General features: G+C 41.4%; 1 protein-coding gene across 3 annotated transcripts in view; it reads left to right on the forward strand.

Annotated features, from left to right (window-relative positions):
* Gli3 (GLI family zinc finger 3) overlaps positions 1-24,892 on the forward strand; it is a 276,508-nt gene that overhangs the window by 86,957 nt on the left and 164,659 nt on the right. For all 3 annotated transcript variants that reach the window (XM_040291861.2, XM_005319215.5, XM_040291862.2), the window contains one exon: positions 3,298-3,540. In XM_040291861.2, the coding sequence (XP_040147795.1) occupies positions 3,298-3,540 (243 nt within the window). The remainder of the gene's footprint in view (positions 1-3,297; positions 3,541-24,892) is intronic.

Raw genomic sequence — 24,892 nt, forward strand, 5'->3', positions numbered from 1 at the left:
GGCAGGAATTCATTCAGTTCATCTTGAGCATGGATATACAGAAAGAAGGAGGTACCAAGTAGGATTATGATGACAGTATTTAAAGTGATTTTTTCTTTCCTGAAAGTTTTGAGTGAATTGCATGTTTCAGTTTGACCCCCGAGCTTGCAGCTGTTAAACATAGAGAAGCTCGAACAGTTGCCTTGTGTTTGGCTGTTAAAGTCCATTGGCAGATGCTCTTGGAGCAGTGGGCTGTTTGCTTACATTTTTGTAGCAGACTTCTGCTTGTTGCCATGGTGGACAGTATGTTTCTGTCAATAATTTGGCCTGGCGTAGCCTGTCTGCACTGACTCTCAAACTTTATTGAACAGCTCAGCTCAAATGAACAAGATTAGACAGCTTTCGTCTTTTGGCTTGCTGAAGTGGTTGCTGAATTTATAAGAGCAGGCAGGAATATTCCTCGGAAAGTATCTCTTTCACTGTATACTGAGTGCTTTCAAGCCTTGTAGCTGTTTGTATTCCGGAGTGTGTGTACTGTCAGGTTTTCATCTGAATGTGCATCAAAAGCAGCTCAGTGCAGGAGGTAAACTTCAAGAAATATTTGTCTGCTAGAATTTTTTTTTGGGGGGCGGGAACGAGTGTTGGGTTAAAATGTTATAACATCAACTACTATAAAAGTTAAAAGTCTCCTGAAAAAAGTTTCTACATTACAAACCTTCTTGCCTGCATTTAGAGGAATTACTTAATTTCTTCTTGTATTAAATATTTGAACTTTGGTTACTCCTTGTTTTATTTTAATATTCATACATGCTGGGGTAACTCATTAAGAAAAAATCATTTAGCTAGCAGGTATCCCCCATTTCCATTCAATTCACCCCCCTTTTCTTCTCCCCTAACTTCCTTTTCCCAGGAGATTGGGATCTGAGGGGGGTGGGAGAACTCTCTGATCAGACCACACCAATTATTCAATTATTGGTGAAGTTGATTCCAATTCTCATCATAGAAAGACATCATTTCAAAGAAACTTGAGTTTATTATAGGGATGCAGTTTCAAGAGAAGAAAAGTTAATTTCTTCTTAGGAAGATTAAGTCAAGGAAATCCCGTTTTAAACCTGGAACAGATTAGTAGAGCTTGGGTATTCATCTTAGAGAATGCTAATTACGTGTCAGAGCCCCTGTCAGAAAGGGCTTTCTGGCCTCCAAAAGAAGGTCCCATTCTACAGAATGTGTGCCTCACTGCTACAAGTTCACTTCAGGTTGAAATTTAAAATAAAGGTTTTATACAGAGCCTAAATTAGTGGAAAATATGACTTGGGCCATTTGTAGGCTAGAGGAATTTTTATAAAACCGACATAGGTTTTAGTGTTTTTGACACCCAGTTGCTCTTACATAACTGCAAAAACCCTGTTTCTATAGCCTGCAGCTTCAGTGCTAATAAAGTGCAGGAGTGGACCAATGCCTAAAAGAGTTAGTCAGAAGGGAAATAAAAAAGTTCTTTTTTTTTTTTCATTTCTTTTTGGTTGTTTATTTTAAAATTAGCAAAAGCATGATTTGAATTGGTTTTGGAAAGGTCAATGTGAACATGTGGGATTACAGCAATTTTTGTGTTTTTTATAAAATTTGATAGATTAAACCCATAATTTACTCCCCTTTTAATGTAAGGTTTTGGTTGAGGGTCTGCACAGAACAATACTAAAATAATTTTTCAAAGTTACCTTGTAGTCGTCAGCAAATTCACTGTAAAGACTAAAACAGACCTCATGGTCCATTCTATTTTGCAAGTCATTTGCTAGGCTAAAACAATCCATTGTTCATTTTTCAACTTCTCCACGTAGGCACAAAGACTGCACTTGCTACTGACTTTAAGTAGTTCAAGTCCTTAGTCAACACAAAATAGTTGTTATTTTAGCTTGTATTTTTATGCGTTGTCTTTGTGTACTGCTCTGCTTTCTTCTGAATTGGAACAAAGAGCTATGAAAATGCTAGAGCATAGTTTTTCTGTTTGGGGGTCTCTTATCCAGTCATATCTACATTGTGGATGACTTGGAAGATAAGTTTATATGTTGAAATAAAATGTGTTTAAAATTTGTCCATTCAACATGTATAATAATGTTGTTAGTTATACCAAAATATTGTGTTTTTTTTTAAAAAAAGGAATATGAAATATGTTTTGGATGAGATGCCTAAGTGGTACCTGGACAGCTTTGCTTCCATCAGCACCTACCTGCCAGAGTGCAGGCTGCTGATTATATCCAGAGCTGCTTTGGGAGTACACTAGTTTCGAATGTGTGTGTGTGTGTGTGTGTGATTCTGACAGGTTGGTCCACTTGTTGTGGGTTCAGCTGGCCAATTTGGTTTCATTGTGTGCCTTGGTTCTTGGATCCACTATTACAGAATGGTCATCTGATTATATTTGCAGGAGGTTCTTACAGATTGAAAGGAGATGAAGTATCAGGGGGCTGGAATACTAACTGTGGAATTTCCTCAAACTGATTCTTACTTGTTTGAAGGACCATATGCCCTGCTCCCTCTGCAGAGCACGGATGGGTGCCACCATCACTGACACTTGCCCTCTTTCCCCACACAGCTACCTCACACTTGATTTTTCACTCAGTTTTCTTCTTGGTTCCCAACTTTGCTTTATGAGCAGAAGCAGGAAGGTCTCTCAGGAGGTTCTGCATGTTTTCCTGATTGGTACCTTTTTTCCTTGTCACCAACGGGTGTTCAGTTTCATTTCTGGCTCTGTTAAATCTCTCAGTGGGTTACAGGTCTGACTTAAACAACAACAATAACAACAACAACAAAAACCCACACAAGAATTCTTGGATCCCTTTCTAACAGGTCATCCTCTGAAGAGCAAAGCCCTAACACCCTTTGCAGCCACCTAGAACCCTCCTGGGCAGCTGGACTTCTCATCACCCCAGAGGCACTGCTTCCTAAAGAGGCAAAGGGAAGCTGGACACTCAGAGTCTGAGGCTGGCAAAGGTTTCAGTCCCACATTGGACCTGCAGGATGTAGGCATGTCTGCCAGGAAAGCCTCACTGGCAGAATCAGTCATAAGCTGCTGTTGATACTTTGCCGACCCCCTGCATCTCCCTTTAACAGGCTCATTTGCTGCTTCATCCTTCCATGTGTAATTTGGACCCTTATTCATAGGCAATTTTGTCTTGCAAATATTCCATCACAGGTGTGTAGCTTGCAGAGTTGCCATGAAGGAGAAAAAGGTTTCTCTTTGGGGCAGGGAGACCTAATTGATGACTTCTTTTTATCCTCCTTAAAGTAGTTTCTAGAGTCTTTTCATTTTTCTTCTTTCTTTAGAGGATGAAAGTCCTGGACAGATCTATCACCGAGAGAGAAGAAACGCCATCGCTATGCAGCCACAGAGTGTGCAGGGGCTCAGCAAAATCAGTGAGGAGCCTTCAACGTCTAGTGACGAGAGGGCCTCACTGATCAAGAAGGAGATCCATGGATCCCTACCACACTTGGCGGAGCCCTCGGTACCTTACCGTGGAACTGTGTTTGCCATGGACCCCAGGAATGGTTATATGGAGCCCCACTATCGTAAGTAGTTCCTTCTGGTTGACACTTGTTCCAGGAGCCATGGGGGTGAGGGGCTGTGTGTGTGTGCGTGTGTGTGTGCACGTGCACGTGCATGTGCATGCACAAGCATGCACACACACTGTATGAATTATTGGTCTTGTATAAGCTATAAAAATGTTTAATTTTTTTTTCACTTTTCTCCCTCCACTTCTTCCTGTCCACTCTTCTTAAAGGCATTTTTCTTCATGTCTAAGCAATTTTAGGCCTTTTGAGGTGGCCTTCAGGAAGATGGTCCATTAGTGACGAATCCACATAGGCCTTTTCTGGGAACTAGAACCAGATTTGCTCCATGCAAGGAGACTCTGCAGGAGAAAAAAATGGTTGTTGGTAGGCAATTATTAAAGCAGGCTGCATTCGGAGATGTCTTTAATAGCAGCTGTTCCCATTTTTAATGATTTTTGATTTAATGATTTTGGCTGTTCCCATGTTTAATGGTTTGTTAAAACAAACCACTTTTAACAAATCAGTGCCAAATTCATTAATGGAAGTTTTTTTTCATGAGTCCTTCTCTCTAACCAGCATGCCAGAGTCATTGGGAGCTCTTTTTCTAGCACTAAGAAAGTTTAAGAAATTGAGTAGGATTCTGAACACAAGTATATGATGACTTTCTCCAAAGGTAAAATATAAAGAAAAATATAGAAAGGTTGAATTTATTTCTGGCCTGTTTCTAGTTAAAAAAGTACAATTTGGTTGTGGAGTAATGAAGTTCATATTGAGGTGCCAAAGCTCACAGCTCTTGATTACAGATTTATCACCTTGCCGGGATACAGACTTGCCTTTTAACCTTCTCGGCTTCAGTTCCAGATGATCCATTGAGCTCCAGAGAAGGGGACTGGTTTGCGTTTCCCTTTTTCCACATCATTCAGAAATTTTAGTGTTTTAAGGCAAAAGGTCATTAGCCAGATGACTGATTAGTGAGGACAGCTGATTAGTGCATGTTTTTTTGCTCAAGAAAGTGCCCAGGATAAAAGCTAATTTCATCCCTTCATTAGTTGGCTTGCAGCGAAGGGGAATGCTCACTCCTCAGATCAAAGGGCTTCGAAACAACCTGAAGTCTCAGGCACTGCCTTCCACCCCCCACCAGATTATATTGTTGGGAAAGATGGAAGATGCATTATTTTTTAAATGGAAAGGACATTTTTAAAGAATTGTTCAGAAGCATGGAGGGAAAAGTCTTATACATTCTTTAAGCTTTTTTTGTTTCTGTGTTTAAAAAGTGTTTCTCAGTCCTGCTGCTGCAGAGGTTCCTTCTAGAGATTCAGAAATAAGGAGGAGATGTATTGGGCAAGTGCCTTTCCTTCCCTAATTCAAGGTTTATTTTGTTCTCATTTCTTTTAGCCATGAAGATTTTAAAAACAATGTGGGTAGGATTTTTCTCTGAGCACATACTCTTGTGAATCTCTGTTATATACTATGCATAAAGAAAACATCCAGGCTTTCTACATATGCCCTACCTGTATTTGTATACCCTACTCTGCTACTAAGGTTTTTTTTTTTTGCTCCCTGAATCAAGTCTAGATGTTTGCCCACAAGCCCCTCGCGTTGTTTCTGTTCTTATGTGTGAACACAAACTTTTCTCATAGCGAGGTTTTGTTTTCTTTTCCAGATGCCCACTAATTAGTGAGGTATTTAATTAGTCAGGACAGCTGATGAGTACTTCTCTTTTGGCTGATGGTAGTGGGCAGAGGACCGTTAGCTTTCTCTGTGCCGTTCAACTTGCAGCTTGTTCTTGGTTGGTTTGTTTCAACGGTTGCCCCATTCAACCCTCTACCAGTCATCGGAGGGGCTGGTTCTCTCCATGCAATGTGATAGTAGCTAACCCTGGGCATTGGTGAGCTTGCAGTGGAATTTGAATCATTCACTGTCCCTCTGTTTTGAGGACACAGCACCCATACTGTGGTTATTCTTCAGTCCCCCCCCCCCCGCCTTTATTTTCAAAGCAGAATTAATATTGTATAATAACATATAAGCTATATACATTTTCTGTAACTAAATGGCAAACGCAGTTGTGACTACTATCCCAATACGTCCCCTAAATTGGTCATAAATAAATTACATCATTACCTAGATAAAACAAACAGGGAGTCCTAGAGCTTGCACAGATTGTCCCAGGACTCAGGGAATATGGGTTCAAATCCCAGCTGTCCATTTGCTGCTGTGAGACCTTGACCAAGTGCATTGACTTAAGAATCATTTTCTTGCTCTTGAATAAGGGGAATAATATGATTGCCTGCACCATGGTGTTCTTTACTAAGCAATCAGTAAAATCTCTGGCACATAGTAGGTTCCTCAAAATTATTATGTTCTCTTCTTTCTTATCCTATTCCTCTTCTTCATTTGTTTTTGTTTTCTCTCTTTCTCTCCACCAACATCACTATCATCATGTCATTTGTTTACTCTCTAAACCAAACCAAGTGGTTTTTTCGAGTGTTCCAGGGAAGCTCGGCTTAGATGGCTTCATTTCTGCCAGACCCAGTCACCTAGAAACACTGATTAGAAAATTAACAGATTGTCTCAGAAAAACTGCTGGCCTGCTTAGAACTCTGTGTTGTGACTCCCCTAAAAGTAGTCCTTCCCAGCTGACCCCCTATATTGGCTGTAAGTTCTTTATAAGCGAAGACATTATAAAGCTTTATTTGTTTGAAAAGCCTTACCATTTTAAATTCTTGGGAGAAAGTATTTTATGTCACAAACACAAACATCATACAGAAAAACAAAAAGATACAGTATTTTTTATTTATCTTAAATCATTGAAAGACATCCTAAACTAAGACAGTATATGACTCGATTTCCTAGAACCCTTCTACCAGTTTCATGAGAATTTTGGGGGCACTTTATAATAAAATCTATTTATCTCACATGGATTTAATTATCCAGGCAAAGCTAATGACTGAGGTGAACTAAAGTGATAAATTTTCTAAGAATTTTACTTTAGTTTCCAATTGCATCTGTAAAACTATCCTCTTTTGAAGACAAGACATACAGTTTTGATCATCTTAATATATCTTGTGTCTCTGTCTTGCAGTACTGTACTGTCCGTCATACAAGTGCACTGCAGATCTTCAGTAGCTCAAGGCCTGGAAACATCTTTGTAGGCCATTCCCCTTCCCCTGGAGTTATTTGCCAGCTTTATGGGGGCAGTTGGTGAGAAAAGACTCCCAGTCCAGTGCAGCTGGCTGTGTGAACATGCACAGTAATTCCTTCATTTCTCTGTGGTTGGAAAATGTAGATGTCTCAAGATGCCTAATTTGTGCTTCTATATATACTAACTTTGTATTTCTAAAGTGTGGGTAGGTTTCCTGTAAGACCGGAAAAGGGGGGAAAAAAAGTTTTTTTCTCCTCTCCCCTTCAAAAGGACATCTGAAAAATTTTTATTGCACAAGATTGTATTATACTTGGGTATGCAGTGCCGCATCTTCACAAATTGCACTGAGGCAGAATTCAAAGCATTTTAGGTTTTGTGAGTTTGACTTAAGAAAAGAAAAAAACAACAACAACAAAAGAAAACCCAGGGATAAGAGCGGGCACTTCAAACATTCACAACATATGTTCGGAATAAAATCCTCCTGGGGGGTATGGGGATTTTTTTTTTTTTTTTCATGAAGGGAAGCTGTGGCAGGGCTGTATATCAATGCAAGAAGGTAGACATGTAAGTTGCATGGCTCAGACCTGGTGTGGTGTTGACAGGCCCTCAGCTCTAGGCTCACTAGTGCTTTATAAGTTGGGAGACTATGAGAGAGGCTGAGTGGGGGTCCCCGATTTGCTTCTACTGAAGTCAGGATGAAAGTCCCCATCTCCTTCCCGGAGATTTCTCAGCAGTGTTTTCTGCCCCTGCTCCATCTGTAGCCAGATATTCCAAACTTCCCTCATTCCTGCTTTCATTTACTGCTGTGCATTTATTGTTTTATAAACTTGCATAGGTAGGTGACATAAAAGTTCAAGCATTCCTCTACCCTGACCAACACTTAACTTTTATTCTCTTTCCTTTTACAGAAAACATGTGTTTCATTGTCTTCCCTCTTACTGTGAAGTCTAGTTTTTGAGCTGTTCTTGCAGGGATCTGAGTGCAAAGTGCCTTTGGATTCATTAACCGCATCTTAGAGGTCTTCTGCTGGTTTTGCTAAAGGGGGCAGGGCAGGAAAATGCCTCCTTTTCCAAAAGTTCAGGTCTCGTTTACAGTTTTATAGTTGTGTGAAGATTGCTTTTCTTCTGCCCCCAACTGCTCCCAAGCAGTAATTCCTCATGGAAAATATGATTCATTCCTCCATGCAAATGCTTTGATTGAAAACACACCACTGGTATTCTTCCTTATGTTCCTCAGCTCAAATGACAGAACTATTAGTTGCTAATTAGCAAAACCTGAGGAATTAGCTTAAAGAAAAGAAACTGAATTTTTAATTGGCTTGCATTTATTTTCGGCAGAGAGCTGTCGTGCTGAGATTCTTGTGTGCTTAAAAAAAAATGCACGTAAGATTTTTTTTTTTCCCCTACCTGTCTTTCTTTCTATTAGTTGACTTTCCACACCCCTTAGAAATACATCTTCTGAGTAAGTGGAAGAGGATGTGTAGTTTACATATTTAATAGGTGCACCTGCTCACATTTCTCTTATGATCTGAGTGTTGTCTTGAGACTATGAGAGACAAAAAATGCCTACAAGGCATAAATGAATGGTTGGGTGTTGACCAGACTGTAAAGGAAGTGACAGTTCCCCGAGCACATAGTTCCATTCTCATCTAGATTGTTTTTTATCTCTTTCAAGAACAGCTGATGAGCCAATCAGGAATTTTTTTTTTTTTTTTTTAATATTAGATTGTTAAACTAGAAAGACTGACACTGGGTTGTACTCTGCGGGCTCTGCCGAGCAACTTGCTTCTGAGCTGCTATTCCTGAATTGAAAGGGATTGCTAGAGAGAGGAGATCTAGTCTCAGAGCCTATGCATAACTGTTATTTGTGAGCTTAAGAATAGTTCCCTGTTTACTCTTGTCTTTCTGTTAGAAGTTCAATATGATGACCTGGCTTTCCTTCAAAAGCCCAGAGTTCATGTTTTAAGACTAGAAACAGTAAGCTACTTCTATAGACTTTTAAAGAGCCACATTGCAAGATAACTTTGAATAAAGCAGTAGAAATGGAGGGATAATGCTTAGAAGCTCAGATTTGAACTCTTGCTTATGAATCGTGACTTGGCTTGAACCCTGACATGACTGTAATTTCTGTTTTATTTCAGTCTAAGGAGATAGTGATGGAAAGTGGGAATGAAATTACTGGGGGTTGGGGGAAAGAACCATAGTAGCATTTTGAAAAATTACTTATCGATTTTATCTATTAATTTTGGAGGTAAGTTTATTAGAAGGGACTGGGAGAAGTGTGAAGACCTCTCAGGAAAAGAAAGAAAGCCAAAGGAGACCCTGTTTTCTAGGGAGAGTCACTGAGCCTGTTGGAAGGCTGGCCCAGCCCTCTTCCATGGCCTTGGCCTCACAGCTCTGCCCTCTCTGTAGGTGCGTCCCTCCCTCTGGCCCACTGTTGTGTGCTGGCCTGCCCCTGTTGCTCTGCTCACAGGTTGCTTCTCCTGGACCAGTTTTTTTTTTTTTTTTTTTACTTTTATTCTTGCCTGCAAGTTCTACCTATTCTGAAGACCTGCTCTGCCTATCTAAAGACCTTGCTCCTTTGAAAATCTCCTTCAGGTACCATCTTACTAGGATGTGCTTCTACCCTGGACACTAGGAGTTGCGCTGTTCTCACCTAAATGTATCACTGCTACTTCCCGGTGTTGTCCTTATGACAGATCTTTACAATAACCTGATTAGTCCGAGGGGTGTACTTGATTTTTATTTCTACCAGAATTTCCAGAGCAGGCCTGGGAGGACTCATGCATGCTCCCATAGGGCAGAGAAGTTAGGAGATGTTGGGTGGCTCGATCATCTGCCAGGTGGAGATGAAGGTCCAGACATTCTTTATCCACAGCTTCCCCACCGGGGGTGGCTCCTCAGCAATCAGAAGAGATGTAGATGCTTCTGCTGACATTTAGTAGTCATGGGTTGTAACCTCTGATCTAAACCTAGTCATCCAGTCTTTTCTGAGAGTAGGCCGGGTATAAACAATAATTGGTATGTTTAAAACACTTTGAAATGTACATTTTTGAATCAGTAAAAGTATTTGCTTCTACGTACGTTTGACACCTTTAAAGTTGCTAGAATGCTCATGAGAGATGTATTGTGGCCCTTTGGAATAAATGTCAGATTATTCATAGAATTGGACAACAATCCTCCTTTTACATACTGTAGGATTAACACAGGAGAATGGCCTCTTATATATAACTCAACACCCATCTCAAGTGGGACAGGTGGGTATTTTTCCTGTAGTTGAGGTGAGCCTCATGTTTGCTTACCTTTTACCAAATTTCAGTGATTTGCCTTATCTTCAATGACCTCCAGGCAGTTCATGATTTTGGTAACATCTTCCCCAACTTGTTAGTGTCCCAATGTGTCTGTAGTCCATGTTAATGGGAGTCCCAGTCTTCAACTGAATTTAGAATCATGCCTCCAGTGGTTTAAAGGTTCTATGTAATTATTATTATTTTTTTCTTATTTGGCACCCATTCAAATGTCACATTTTAAAGAGCTGTTCATGGTTTCTTGTCCTCCCTCCCTTTTCTCCTTCCTTCTTTTACTCCTTCCTAGAGTAAAGCATGCTAAACACAGCATCTCTTGCCATTTCATAGCCATCTGCTAACAGCTTCCCCTCCCCGTTTCCTAATAGAGGCAACATTATCCTTGGCCCTCCTCCTTTTTCTTGTATAATTAAAGAATGTTACCTTTGATGTCTCTTGAAAGCTGCATCTCCCATCCTGCTTTAGCTTTCTTGATCTTGTATCTATAAATTTGTGCCGTGTCTTCATACTTCTTAGTGAAAGGGCTTGATTTTTCTCTCTTTGTGCCTTTCACAGTTTGGATTAATACAGAGTAACCAATCTGGCATTTTATTGCTCTTCTGTTCCTATGTTCTGATGTAGTTTGAATTCTCATAGTGCTCTTTGAAAAGTATCCAAATCCCGCAATTATTTAAACTTGTAAATTGGGGTCTCTGCCTTGATCTGTCCTAAAATAATTGTTTATATTGCCCTAATATGGCCCATTTATTTTGGGAACTCCAGGTTTCTAATTAGCCTCCATTTTCAATGAGTTTCTTCTTCTTAGAATACAGTGAAAGAACCATTTGATTTGATTCACCTTTCTTTTTTTTCTTTTCTTTTTCTTTCTTTCTTTTTTCAAGAGAGGCAGTTCTTTCTGTCATTCATTTGTCTGTTAAGTGAGCATGTGCTTGTAAGTTGCCTAAGTGTCCAACAGTTCTGAACAAAATGGACAAGTCCTGGCTTCTGCATCCTTGTAGGATTTGGAGACAAGCAGAAAAGCTCAAAAGCCAACAGAAAATATGTTAGAAGAGATGGAATGCGCTGTCCTTTGGCAGTAAATTGGAGAAATAGGTGACCCATACCGGATAGTCTAGAAGGCTTCCTGGAGGGGGTGACATTTGAACTAAGTCCTGTGGCAAAGAGGACATAGGAATTGAGGTAGACAGGAATATTTGTGAGTAGGCCAGAAGAAAATATGACACGTGTAAGGACCTTTGATGAAGCTTTAGGAGGGGAGTGGCAGGAGATTGGGCTAAAGAGATGTCCCAGCAGGTATCCATGGCAAGCAGCTTGTTCCTTTTCAACAGGGTGATTCCCAAGAATAGTACCAGGGTTTTTGGAATGTTTAAGGAGACATTTAAGTAACTCAGTTTTCCATCCTTCATCCAGAGTCTCTCTGTTGCAGAATTTAATTCATCTCCATCTCTGGATTTGCCAGTGTGTGATTCCTATTGCAGGGCTCCCCTGCTGGACGTCCCTGGCTGCCTGCTGTTTCTTTGGCCCTCAACTGTGTGCTCTTGCATCCTTTGTGTAGCATGCCATATTTAACTCGAAGACAACAAAATCCATTCGTGCTGGTTCTCCAGTTGCCAAGTTGTTCTGTACTAGGTAATCCCAGGAGCCACAACTTCTTCGTCACAAACTGCAAATCCTAAATATGAGAAGTAAAGGGGTCTTAAGAGTGTTCTGTACCAAGACATGTGCTAACTTCAGAATAGAATGTTCACCATGAAAAAACTCAGACCCTTGAGTTTTATTTTATTAGAAAACTCCCACATCCCCTCACATCTGTCAAACCAGAGAAATTGTGCAAGGGGCCTATGGTGAAGCTGGAGATGGGGGCCAGAAATAGTAGGGGCATTCAGCTGGGAAATCCAGTAGATAAAACCTCCAGGGGGAAATGAGAACAAAGGCTTGCATTACTGGAAGAAGCCTTCAATCCCCCTGGCCTGAAAGAGTCTTGAGGGAGATGCTGGGACCCTGGAGGGAGAGACATTGGCTCTCTCTGTGGGGGGCTGCAGGCCTAATCAGGGGACATTGTGCAGGTCAGAGGGAGCCCACTCAAGGAAGCTGGGTGTTTACCTCATCCACTGGGGGGACCCAAATCTGCATCCTGATTGTGCTTCTGACTTGAGAGTGGAATCAAAGGAGGTGCCTGTTTCCTAGGCAATTTATAGAGAGGAGCAGAGAAGTACATGCAGGAGGTGCTGAGAAACAAACATCGCCTCTTCTTTTGGTTTGCCTTCAGGGAACAAGACTGCTCTCCAATTGGGCAGAATTTCAATATTCCACTTCTTCTTGCCCCTGTTTGTGCCCTCTGTAATAAATGGCAACCCCCTCCTACCACTCCCCAGGGATTAGAGAAGATAACACAGTATGGGGGTTTCTTGTGGCCTGGCTCCCTGCCAGGAGACCTGCTGTCCTCCCACTTCCAGGATCCCAGCTTGTACCTCTTTAGTCCACTCCCCCCCAGAAATCTCCCCTTTGCCCACAAAATTTCCTCTGGGGTCCTTAGAGGTTGTCAGCTCCTCCTTTGGTCTTCAGGCCTTTGCAAGTGTTCTTACCTAGATCCTTCCTTTCTCACTTCCTCCATCAGGAAGCCTTCTGAACCACCCAAGTGGGTTGACCCTTTTTGAATCCAGTGTGCATTTTACTTCTGTTTTTAATGTATATATGTATGTGTGTGTCTGGGGATAGATTTTCATACAGCTTCTGTCTTATCACAAATAATATGTTAAATATGGTGTGTGTGCATCACATTGCCACAAATTGATTGTGGAGGGACTGTTAGTGAACACTTGGAGGCACCTGAGTGCATCATCACTCTGACCTGCTGCAAGTCTCATCCCCTTGGGCACGGGGCGCCTGATATTGATTCTCATTTTAAAAACTCCCTGCATTTTTCGGAAAGCCTTGCTGTGACTCAGATGCTATTCTAGGTCTGGAGGTGGCCAGTGTTTGCCAAGACAAATCAGTTCCTTGTTCTCAAAATGGACATTCTGGCTAGAGGAGACACAACACCTAGGCAGACACTGCAGCAAGAAGATAGCGGCTTGTGTCCTGAGGAGGATGCAGCAGGTGATGTGCAGAGGAGAGACCCAGGTGGAGGGATGGACCTTAGATTGTGTGGGAGGGACAGGAAGAACCTTGCTCAGGAAGTGTCTTTTCAGCCACCCTGAAGCCAGCATGGGAAGATTGAGGGGATAGGGATGGGAGCAGAGAAAGGGACAGTGTAGACCTGGGCAGGAAGTAGAATAGTAGGGGAGATGAATGGGGGACCCTGTGGACCTATGGGGAGCCAAGGGAGGAAGTGGGGTGATTTGAGTTTTGTTTGAGGACTATCACTCAGGCTTGTGTGAGGTGACTCTCGTGGAGGGGTTGAATGTAGAATACAGGGGACTTGGCAAACTGTCACAGTGGCCTGGCTGTCACTGGACTGTAGCCAGAAGACGTTGCAACCTCTCTCTGCACTACATTTGATGCCATGGGCTTTGCTCTCGAGCTCCTTAATTCCTCACAGCAATCTTAGGAGAGGTTGTCCTGATTTTCTTCTTTGACACAGAACAAACTGAGGCCCAAGTTGGCTAAAGAAGCTGCCCGTTTTAACAAGGTTTAGAAGTGACTGAACCAGGCATTTTGGCTTTCAAGCTCAGACTCTTCACTCATGCTTCATAACTGAGAAGATTCCAGAATGATAACCCAGACCCCATGCAAGGGCCAGGGTTGGTGGGCAGTGGTTTGTGCTCAGGCCTGTGGAGAAGAGCTTCAGAGCTCTGTCCCAGGGCACAGATGGTGGTGTTGCCAATGGGCCATTGGTAAGGCTTTGGAGTATAGGTAGGTGAAGAAGGAGGGCAGGCTGACCCCCACTCCAGGCTCTGGGTGTTGTTCAGTGGTATCCCAGCCCTGGGGAGAGGCAACAGTTCTCTCTGCTTTGTGTGTTGCTGTTATTGTTGAAAATTTTCTGGTTCATTGATACCTTCCTAAAAGAATTTGAAATAACCTATATCTTAATTGTTGGGAGTCTTTTGGGTCCTCTCTGTGCCCCCATTGGGGAATATAAATGTGGAGAAGCAGTAGCAGTCACAATAAACAGGCCCACATGTGGGGCACTTCCTGTGTGCCAGGCACTGGGCTGAGGGCCTTGTGACATAGTCTCCATGAATTTTCACAGAGACTGTTAGTCAGCTTTTCCAAAAGCTGTGACCAAAATACCTGGCAAGAACAACTTAGAGAATCAAAGTTTATTTGGTTCAGGAAATGGTTGACTGACTCCATTGCTCTGGGCCTGAGGTGAGGCAGAACATTAAGGTGGAGGAAAGTTGTCCAGTTCAAGGCAGCCAGGAAGCAGAGCACCAGACAAAATATAAACCCCACAGGTAACTTCCCAGAGACCTGCTTCTTCCAGCCATACCCTACGTGCTTACAGGTACCACCCAGAACAGTCATCCTTTCAAATCATTAGCCCAACAATAAATTAGTCCATGGATTAGGTTACAGCTCTGGTGATCAAATCATTTCATCTCTGATTATTTCTGCATCTTCTCACATATGAGCTTCTGGGGGACACCTCTTATCCAAACCCTAACACCAGTGTAGCACTTGAATGACCTGAGATTTAGAGAGATCGTGTGACCTGAGCGTGGTGTTAATTTGAGTCTAGACTCCAGATCTCAGGTTTGGGATGAGGGAGGGAGGTTGTGGGTGCCTTGCTTTTCAGCCTGGCTTGTTCAACTTTGTCTTCCCTACTGTGTTCCTGTTGCCTCCACCCTGGCTTCTTTGGGTGGTGCAGTAATTTTCAGACTGAAGGCTGTCTGAATGTTTTTTAAAAAGTCTCCATTTATAATGTATGCGAAGTCTGAATTCTAAACAACAGCCAGTCGAAGGACCGAGGGCTTTCCCATGTCAACAGGTTATATGGTATCTGGCCCTCCCTGTCCTTTTCTGGGGCTAGCACCACCATCTGCACAGAAGACACTGCAAGAATCTGTCACTTGTCCCTCTGGGTGACTCTGCAAGAGTATAAACCACTCTGCCCCACCCAGGGGGAGGGATTGACCTCATTATTTGTAAATATATTTGAAATGTTTACATCAGAGGAAGAGACAGAGTCAGAGAGAAAGAACACAAACCTTCCTACAAAGGCATCCTAGCGTCCAACAGCCCCACTAATATGGACGGTTCATCGTTTCATGACTTTGGCGTCTCTGATAAACTGAAAGAATCTTAAGCATGATTAAGGGACTAGAGGAATGATTTATGAGAAAAGATGAAAAGGACCGCAGATTGCTAACAGGGCCAGTGCAGGCTAACGACAGACCCGGCAACTCTCAACCAATAAGACTAAGGAGAGCCGGGACTGACACCAAAGGGCCCTGCATAGAAGATCTATGCAGATGATCAAGGAGACCAGGGGAATCCCTTTCTGATGCAGAGAACTGCAGGTAGCACTGAGGGTTGCTTTTTTTTTTTTTTTTTTTTTTTAAAGACAAATGTGAGATATCAGCCCCTATCTGTGTGAAGTTATGTTTCAGGGGATTTGATTTGACCCGAGATATATCTGGATCCGTGTAATAAAGCTACGTGTCGTAACAATGCTCCCTCTGTATCAGGAAAATAAGAAAAGTTAATGTCGAGACTTTGAAGAGTGACTGTGATCCCCTGAGAAACCTGTAACTAGAATAGTCTAAAAATTATGGAAAATTGTTACAAGGCTTTTAGAGAAGGCAGAGGGATGACTTCTTAGGTATTTTCATTGGTTCCCCCCGACATTAATTGAGCTTCACAAACAGTAGAATAAAAGGTATGACCCTGGCTCTTGGTTCTGTATTTCGCAGAGAGAAAGCACAAAGCAACACATGAAAACAATTAAGTCACATATCGACAAGTATAAACTAGCAAGATGAAAGTCAGAACCCAGGTCTGGCCAGGGTGATTTCTGATTCCAAGGGGGCTTTTACAATAGAGCTTTGACTCCGTGGCAAATTTAAATCCAGTATGAAATTTCTCCTAATTAACATTTCCCTTCTTCCTTCCAAATATCAAATTTATGGACTCTAAAGAAATTCACATAACACATATGCCGATGCTGCGTTTTCTTTCTGCTTGATCCGTTCCAGCTGTTATTAACTTTAATGTCGGACTTTCATTAATTTATGAGGCGTTCTGAACTGCGATCTGAAATGTTCCCCTGAATTTTACTTTTGGGGTGGGGGGCAGATTTCACATGAGTTCACCCTGACCCTTGCTAATCTTTCAGTGGTGCATGTTGGTTTATTGCTCTTCGGGAACCTTCCATGGCCTTTCAGCAGTGGGGTTGGTGCATGCTGTGTGTCCTCAGTGCAAGTTGTCTTTGTCTCCCTACCTCATACCTGATTAATCAAACCTGCAGGTCCTCAACACGTCGCCTTTGCCACATGGCACCTGCCCCTAAAACCCAAGAAGCTCTTATGCAACAGGCTGTCTGGGTGGTTTTTAGGTATGCTCTCTGATCTCTGGGAGTTAAAAGTTTCATTCGAGTTAAAAGTTTCATTCGGCATGTTTTGTTTACCCATCCAGCCTGGTGAAATGCACTTTTTTTTTGGGGGGGGGAGTCCTGTACACCCTCAGATGGTTCACAGAAACAAGGAACTGATTCTTGGGCATGAAATGCTCAGTTTGTATCATTAATACTAGATTTTTCTTCACATACTTGGTTTTTGAAGTTAATATTTCATACAGGCAACCACGTGTTCTTATGTCTGGGAGCACAGCCATCAGACTGCAGGACTGCAGAATTGCCCAGTCAGAATGGAGAAGGGTTCGTCCCTGGGGACTGCCTACCCCATCCCCAGAAAAAGAGAGATTAGAGACCCACCCTATAGCTCCTTTTTGGAAATTTCCTCCAAGAGGATATTCTTTTAAAAAAAAAAAATTTTTTTTTTTTTAAACTCCTTTGGTAACAGTGCAGGCTTGCTCTTTTCAGATTTTCTAAAGTGTTTCTCTGATAATGAGCCACCAAGTGAGTGTGACTCTAAGGCACAAATTCTTTTCTACCACTTTGTGTCCAGAGTATTAAGGTTCCAATTAGATGCACTGTTGCACAGAGCTTGATGTTACATCTGTGACTGGCCCTTCTTCTAAGAAGAGCCGAGATCCTACTGGATGACCATGTAGTGCCTAGCATGAGCCGGCTCTGTTGTCCCTGACCCTGTATAAGGAGGGAACTCAACTGCGGTTAGGAGGGAAACTCACATGCAGGTGGCTGAGAAGCTCTACAGCTGCATTGTCCCATCAAGTTTTGCCTGAACTTGGAGGCTCAGGCAACACTAGTGTACGACTGTGTCCTCACTTTCCTCACCTTGTTTAGCTAACGAACGGGAGACCAAGGTAGAATATTTATTTCATAGTCCCTGGCTTTCTTTGGCGGCCAAGCTAGTTTTACCAAGAGCCAAGTGAGAAACCGAACATTCTGAGGACTTGAAATTTTGTTTTCTTTTCCCTCAAGTAGGTGGATAGCATGAAGGAAATACATTTTCATGTTTAAGTTTTATTTGTATTTCAAAAGATTCATTCTTTAAGCATTCTCTTATACAAGAGTATTTCTCTTGGAAATTAATATTGGAGGTGGCCTTCTGGTGTTCTGAAATTGGAAGAGAGCTTTTTGGCACAGGGGATGATGGCGTTAGTAACCGTGGGATATGGTGATGTGCAGTGTTTGAACAAAGGATTCTTAGTAAAGTGGTAGGTGAAGGTTATTGTGTTCTTTAGGGCCTCTTTTTTTTTAATGTTTTTTTTTTTTTTTTGTTGTTGTTGTAGATGGACACAATACCTTTATTTATTTATTTATGTTTAATTTTTATGTGGTGCCAGGATCAAACCCAGTGCTTCACACATGCTCTTCAAGTGCTCTACCCCTGAGCCACAACCCCGGCCCCTAGGGCCTCTTTTTTGTTCAAATGCCTCGTAGGCTCTCTTTTTTGGTCTCTGTGTTTCATGACATGATACTCTGCTAAATACTTCACAAAATCAACCTGTTGATGTTGGCTCATCTCTGTCCAGTGACGTCAGATTTAGCAGAAAATGAGAGCTGATTTTTCTGAGGATACCAGAATGGCACGGAACTCACGAGGCCACGGGATCCACGTATAGATTGTCAGGAGAAGTTACCAGGTTTGTGGTCCAGAGTGATTTTCCAAAATAGGAAAGCTGTGTCGAGTAGATAGGAAGTTCTCTCCTTGAAACCAATTTGTGGAAGCTGAGTTCTTTCTTTTGTTTTTCATGTATAATGATGATTTGATTACTGTGATATGTTTGCTATTTTTTTTTTGGTAGGGAAAATCCAAAATGAAAGAAACCTTGAAGCTCTCTTCTTTATCTTTTAGCATATTATTATATTTCTATTACAATTTATATTGACAAGGAAGGCATGCTTCCTTTTAACCACTCACAATGTACTGAAGACCTTAGGATGGAAAGCTACAGCGGCCTCCTTTTTCCTTCTTCATCCCTCGTCCCAAGAATACTTGGTGCTGTTTTCTGTTTTAGCTCTTTGGTAGACCATTGTGACAGCTCCAGAATGTGCCAGTACCTTTACTTCCTAACATATTAGATCCAGACATTCTTTTTACTCAGTGCTATTTATTGGCTCTTTAACATGAAAGTTCACCTTTAATTATCTTAACACTCTGCCCTGCCTCTCTCAAATAACATAAAACAAATAACATAAAACCTCTATTGTGGTTTTATGTTATTTTGTTTATTGACTATTTTTATAGCTTCAAAAGGAATATCTTAAACCTCTATTTCTTTTCTTCATCAACTTTCTACAGTAACTTGGTTTTCCAGTTCAATAGATGAGGATATTAGACCTTCCTCCGCCATCTTCTGGAGCTTGGCTTTTATATAGTAGCATCAAGGTTGTTAGTGTATTCATGGTGTCTTATAATTGTAACCACATCTGCTATGTTTTGTCCATAGGTTGGTTTAAAACGTTTAAAGTCAAGAAAGCACCTACAGCATTGTAACTGTGGACATTGTCCTCTGTGTTGGACCAGCAGAATGTTTGAATCACACTTACTTTCTTTGAGGACCCAGTGTCCTGAATCCCTGCATCACCCAGCAGTGTTGCAGCTAACCTTAGAAGAAGTGCTTTATCACTCTTTCTGAATTGCTTACACACCTGTTATGTGACTTTGTGGTAGTTGCTTCAGCTGTTTCTTTCTTATTTGCCTCTGTACTTTCCTCCAACCTCCCAACTCTTTTGCACTTAAGGGAGTACTTTGTCCTTACTGGGACTTCCTTCTCCTGAACAGTCGGTACCAGGTGACTCCAGACATCCCTTCATGATCTTCTGGCATGAAACCAGTGTTTCTTGGGTCTTATGACTTTGCCGTTCTTGGTTTGTTTGTTTGTTTGTTTGTTTGTTTATTTATTTATTTATTTATTTATTTTTCAACTTTACTGGAGTACATCATGTAACTTCCCAACCACAGAGAAGATATGTTTTCTGAGGCTTTGCCTGTGTGAAAACATCTTTATTCTGCTTCTGCTTCTGCCAGATAGTTTAGCTAAAGTTCTAACTGAAAAAGTTTTCCTTCCTGAGATCTTGCTACATTTTTTTTTTCTGTTACATCCAAAGAGGGAGATGAGAAGTCTGATGCCTGTTCGATTTGTATGACTTTACAGATGGTTTGTTTTCTCCTTTCTGGAAGTGTTATGGTCCTAGTTGAATGTTAAACCTCCTGGGTTACTTCTCTGGGTCTCTTATCTTTTCTTTCATATCCTCCTTTTCTTTGTTTTCAGGTCTGTGTTCTAGAAAACTAACTTTATTTTTAAATGCTTTTAACATTTTAATTTCAGGATTTATATTTTAATAAGCTTTAAAATTTTTATTTCTTAATATCTTGCTCTTGCCTTTTACATGTAATAATTTCTCAAAACCCTTCAAACATTTCCTTCAGGGTTAGCATTATGGTTTGGATATGAGGTGTACCGCCTCCAGTTACCATTCCTATCCTGTATTCATGCAGAAATGTGGAGGTGAGATGGTCAGACTTTGGGAGCTATATCCTAATTTGTGCATCCTAGTTTGAATAGATTGGGTGGAAACTAAAGGCAGGGGGCACCTGACTGGAGGAGGTAGGATGAATGCCCTGGAGGGAGGTGCATTTTCCCTGTGGCTCCTTTCCTTCCTCTCTCTTTGCTTCTGGACCTGCAGGAGCTGAACAATTATCTTGCACTGGGCTCTTCCCCCATGATGTGCTGCCTTACCTTGGGCTCAGAGCAATGAAATTGCCTGTCTTTGAACTGAGACTTCTGAAACCAGGAGTCCCAAATAAACTTTTCCTCTTCTGGGTTGCATTGCTCTTGTTGCTTATTTTGGTCATAGTGGTATAAAAGCTGACTGAAACAGTTTTTCCTGTTCATTTTGTTTATCCTGTTCTCGTTTATGTCCTTCATCTTATAAGCCTGGAGATCTCTGAGTGTTATTCATGTTTAAATATGGGAAAGGATAGCTGTCCTGTGTCCTTCTGCTCAGGCACAGGGAGGCTTACTTTCCTGAGAGCCAGTGTTTTAGTCAGTTTCTTCACTGCTGTGACTGAGGGATGTAACCAGAACAATTGTAAAGGAGGAAAGGTTTTTTTAGGGGCTCACGGTTTCAGAAGTCTCAGTCCATAGAAGGCCGGCTTCATTTCTCAGGGCTCAAATGAGGCAGGACATCATGGTGGAGAGCATGGCAAAGAGGAACAGCTCACATGGTGATCAGAACGCAGAGAGAGAGGTCACCACTTGCAAGGTACTAATATATATCCCAAAGCCACGCCTCCAATAAAAGACTTCCTTCAGCCACACCCCACCTGCCTCCAGTTACCACTCCTATCAGGGGATTAATTCACTGATTGGGTTAAGGCTATAACCCAGTCATTTCTCCTGCAAACCTTCTTGCATTGTATCACACATGAGCTTTTGGGGGACACCTCACATCCAAACCCTAACAGGCAGCATTTGAATCTCATGTGTCAGTTAGTGGGATTTCCTTCAGGAAAATGAAGCAGGGACTTTCATGTGCTAGAACGAGGGGCTTGCTTCTGGGGAGCTGGAAGAACTTATTTGTGGAGAACATACTAACCTGCTAGGACCAATGCCAGAAGTCAGCTGGTGTGGTGTTCATAGTGAAGGACCTGGGAGGGGAAAAAAAGCACTGAAATCCACACTAGAGGCTGCACAGTCCCAGGAGAGGAGTTCATTCCATTTTTTGGAGAGGAGGCATATAGATGTTGCTTGGGAAAATGCTAGCTCATTCTGCTTGCATGGTGCACTAGACAGGTCACATGACTGGCACAGGTGTCCCATGCAAAGTTCTGTGAAGAATAAGGCTTCTTGGGCAGAGAGCGACTGTCAATCTTTCTTTGCCTTCTTAGAGAACACTCTAGACTGCTGCTTTTCTGCATGCTTTATCCATTTATAATTCTAGTCTTATTCATTTTGTGTCTTGTAGGAACGAGTCTAAATTTCCATCTTGATTTTATTTTTTTCATTTTATTTAAATGCTGATTCTACTTATGGGATCTTGAGCAACTTAGTTAATCTTTCTGGGCACTGTCTTCTCCACAGTGGTACTACTGGAAACACCTACTTCATAGGCTAATTTTTGAATATTTAGTTGTTTAATATAATGAAAGCTACAAAGTAAGTGCTTAGCAAATTTATTAACATTTACTTTTTCTTTTTATCATTACTGTGACACCTACTTCTCATGTTTTTTTTGTTTTGTTTTGTTTTTTTTTTTAATTTGAGAAAGGTCTTCAGAGGGACAGGTGAGAATAGTATTTCCCCAGCCTGCCAGCTTGAACTGGAATGATAGACTAAATTTGCTGCATTTTTTGGTACACTGTAAGAGATCTAGAGCCAGTTAAACTTTGGATTCAGTCCCAGCTGTACTACCTTCTGGAAAAGTAATCTTAAGCAAGTTCTGAAATATCGGTTTCTCTTTTTTGTGTGTAGCAAAATACATGACATTGGGTACTTTGAACAAAAGAGGTTTGTTTACCTCACAGTTCTGGAGGTTCAAGAGTATGGTGCCCAGGTCCTAGCAAGGGGCCTGGGCTGCATCACATCATGAGGGAAAAACAGGGAGGGAACCGACTGTGTGCAGAAGATGCCCAGCACCTTGCTTGCCAACAACCCACTCTGATGAGAACTGACTTATTCCTGGGGACCAACCTTAACCTCTTCAGAGCACAGAGCTCCACGTGACCTAATTATTTTGCACAAGGCTCCACCTCTTAAAGGTTCCGCCACCTCAGCACTGCCCCACTGGAGACTAAGCTTCTCAGATATGAACTTTTTGGGGATGCACTCAAATCATATTCACACCATAGTAGGTAGCACCAAGGGTGATAGCAGCAATGAAATGAGAGAATGTTCAAGTCACTGAATACATTGGCTACCACCTTCTCTCACTCCTTCATGTCTTGTTTTTTTCCCTAAGGAAAGACTCTGACACCAGGAGTGGATGGCTCATGGCTCTGCCACTGAGGGTTCTTTCCTCTGTACATGGAGTTTCTCTTTTGATGATATTAAACCCTCCTAGAGAATTTCTTCTACTTCTAGTTTTAGAATGCATTTTATTATCTTTATAGTTTTTCAAATTTGAATTATCTGAAAGTAAAGGAAATTAATCTTAAAGCCCTACCTAGATAAAAATTAGGCATGGTAATTGTGTCATAGTTTACAGAATAACCTACAAAGATGAAACAGCACAGCTGCTCAAAGCTGACCCCGCTTCCAGCCAAAAAGTCTTTTAAAAGTCTTGTTCCTTTCTCCTGGAAGGGATAGACATTCATTTTCTAAGGAAAGTGACCCCTTATTTATTTTTTAACCCAAAGCAGATTTTAAAAATAGCAATAAATAAATAGTGGTTTTCAACAGAAATATACAGTGGTTTGATAGAAATTTAAATGAAATAGTTTGACTCTGGCTAACACAGCAACAATTAACATGGGTGAAATCCTTGAATTACTTACATCTTACATTGCTGCCCATTTACTACAGACTTGCTATGCAGGAGAGCTTTTCTCCTGACCTCTATATATGAATTCCTATTTATGTGTCTGTTTCTTTTGATTATATTTCTTTGTTGCATATTGTGTTTTAAGATAATTGGCTAATACACCCTGTATTAAATTGATTTATTTTTATCATAGTTTATTTTAATGGTCACCATGCTATGAAAAAGATCATGAACTTGGAGAAATTAACAATACCATCAAAACTTACTTTATTTTCAAATTGGAAAAATTATTTTCTGCCTCTCCTGAATATTATTAAGGTTTAAAGATTTTAAGTGGGGTCTGTATTATAATAAGCTGTTCCATCGCGGAGACTGGCCATGTTTAAGAAATGAGCATAGTGAAAAATGGGGATGTATATGATTATATAGAAGGTTCTGTGGTCTGCAAACAGTTTTACAAGTCAGATCTTATTGAAGAGAGGGAGGCTGGTAGATTTATGAGCTTTAACTACATGCTGCCCACCTTGCCTGAAGTACCTGTCAGTGCGTTCCTCTTGTAAATCATGCATCCCTGGAAAATGTGTGATGGACTGTGGTATCAGGGAAAATATCTTTGCCCCAGCTTTGGCAGACAAGCATGAAGTGGTGTGTCTGCTCAGAGCCTGGGAGTAGTGGTCCTACCTATTGCAGGGCCCCTCTGTCCTGAGTGGCAGAGGCTTGTTATGAAAAGGGCTGCCTGCAATCCAGAGCCATGTCAGAACTGGGAAGATAGGCTCTCCATCAGAGAACAAGACCAAGTGTTTGAAAGCTGGTGAAAAACTGAAAGCTAAGTCCAAACTGAAAGAACTGGAGTAGACCCAGAGCTGGTGAGGCTACCCTGGAAGTGGGTATGTCAAGGGGCCAGATGTTTCAAGAGCTGACTCCAGAATAGTCTTCATCTATAGTTGGGTGTTTCTGTGGGATCTTTTACTCTTCTGTGCTGGAGGCAACCCTGTGAGCCAGAACCATGAAGCCATAGCTGCCTAGTCCTACTGGCTCCTGAATAAGGGGATTTTGGGACTCAGACCACAGCAACAGATTTGCTCATTTATATCTGGGAAGCAAGGAGGGGTACATATTTGAAGTTTTAAAATATTGAATACAAAGAGCACAAGACTATGACACAAGACAACATAGTTCATATGACTTCCTGCAAGATATAGCATGTAGCTGAATTTATTTCCCTTTTCTCTTTGGCTATGAGGACAGTTGGATTTAATTGGCTGTTCAGTGATTCCAAGTCTATTGGATGTGTGGCCTGCCTATTTTCTATTTAACTTTTTTCTGGCCTTGACCCTCTAGAATGTTCTCTGATCAGGTTTTTATTTTGCTAGCGTTTTCTACCTTATGATTTCTGGTATGCTTCCTGCAATTTTTAGTGAAACGAGGCAATGTATTAAAATAATACCATGCTTATTCAGTCAGTGAAGAGTGTTAGGATTTCACAAGGTGTGAGAAATGGTCACAAAAGTGAGTGTTATTAAAGCAATATGTGGAGACAGACTTGTGTGACCGCATAATAAGGTTGTTGAGAAATCTTATGTTGAATGAATTTGATTACAACAGTGTTCCCTCCCCTTATATGGCAAACCTTTCCAGAGAATTATATACACTTCCCATCTTCCCAGTGTGATTTGGAAATGCCAGATACCTCCAGCCTCAGAGAGAAGTGTTTCACTCTTCCAGGTTTTTAAACTTTTCTCACCTACGGTACATGTGTGTATGAATGCTTCTCTTTCCCATCACTCTAAAAAAAAAAATATCCTTTTAAGTTGAATCAGGTTGGGGAACATTTGCTTTTTGCCTCCTTTTTCCAAGTCCCAATGTGCTGTGAATTGGTAAGCCTGTTTTAATATTTCAGTATTTGTATTCC

The sequence above is a fragment of the Ictidomys tridecemlineatus genome, chromosome 2 (assembly GCF_052094955.1).
Source record: "Ictidomys tridecemlineatus isolate mIctTri1 chromosome 2, mIctTri1.hap1, whole genome shotgun sequence".
NCBI classification, from domain to species: Eukaryota; Metazoa; Chordata; class Mammalia; order Rodentia; family Sciuridae; genus Ictidomys; species Ictidomys tridecemlineatus.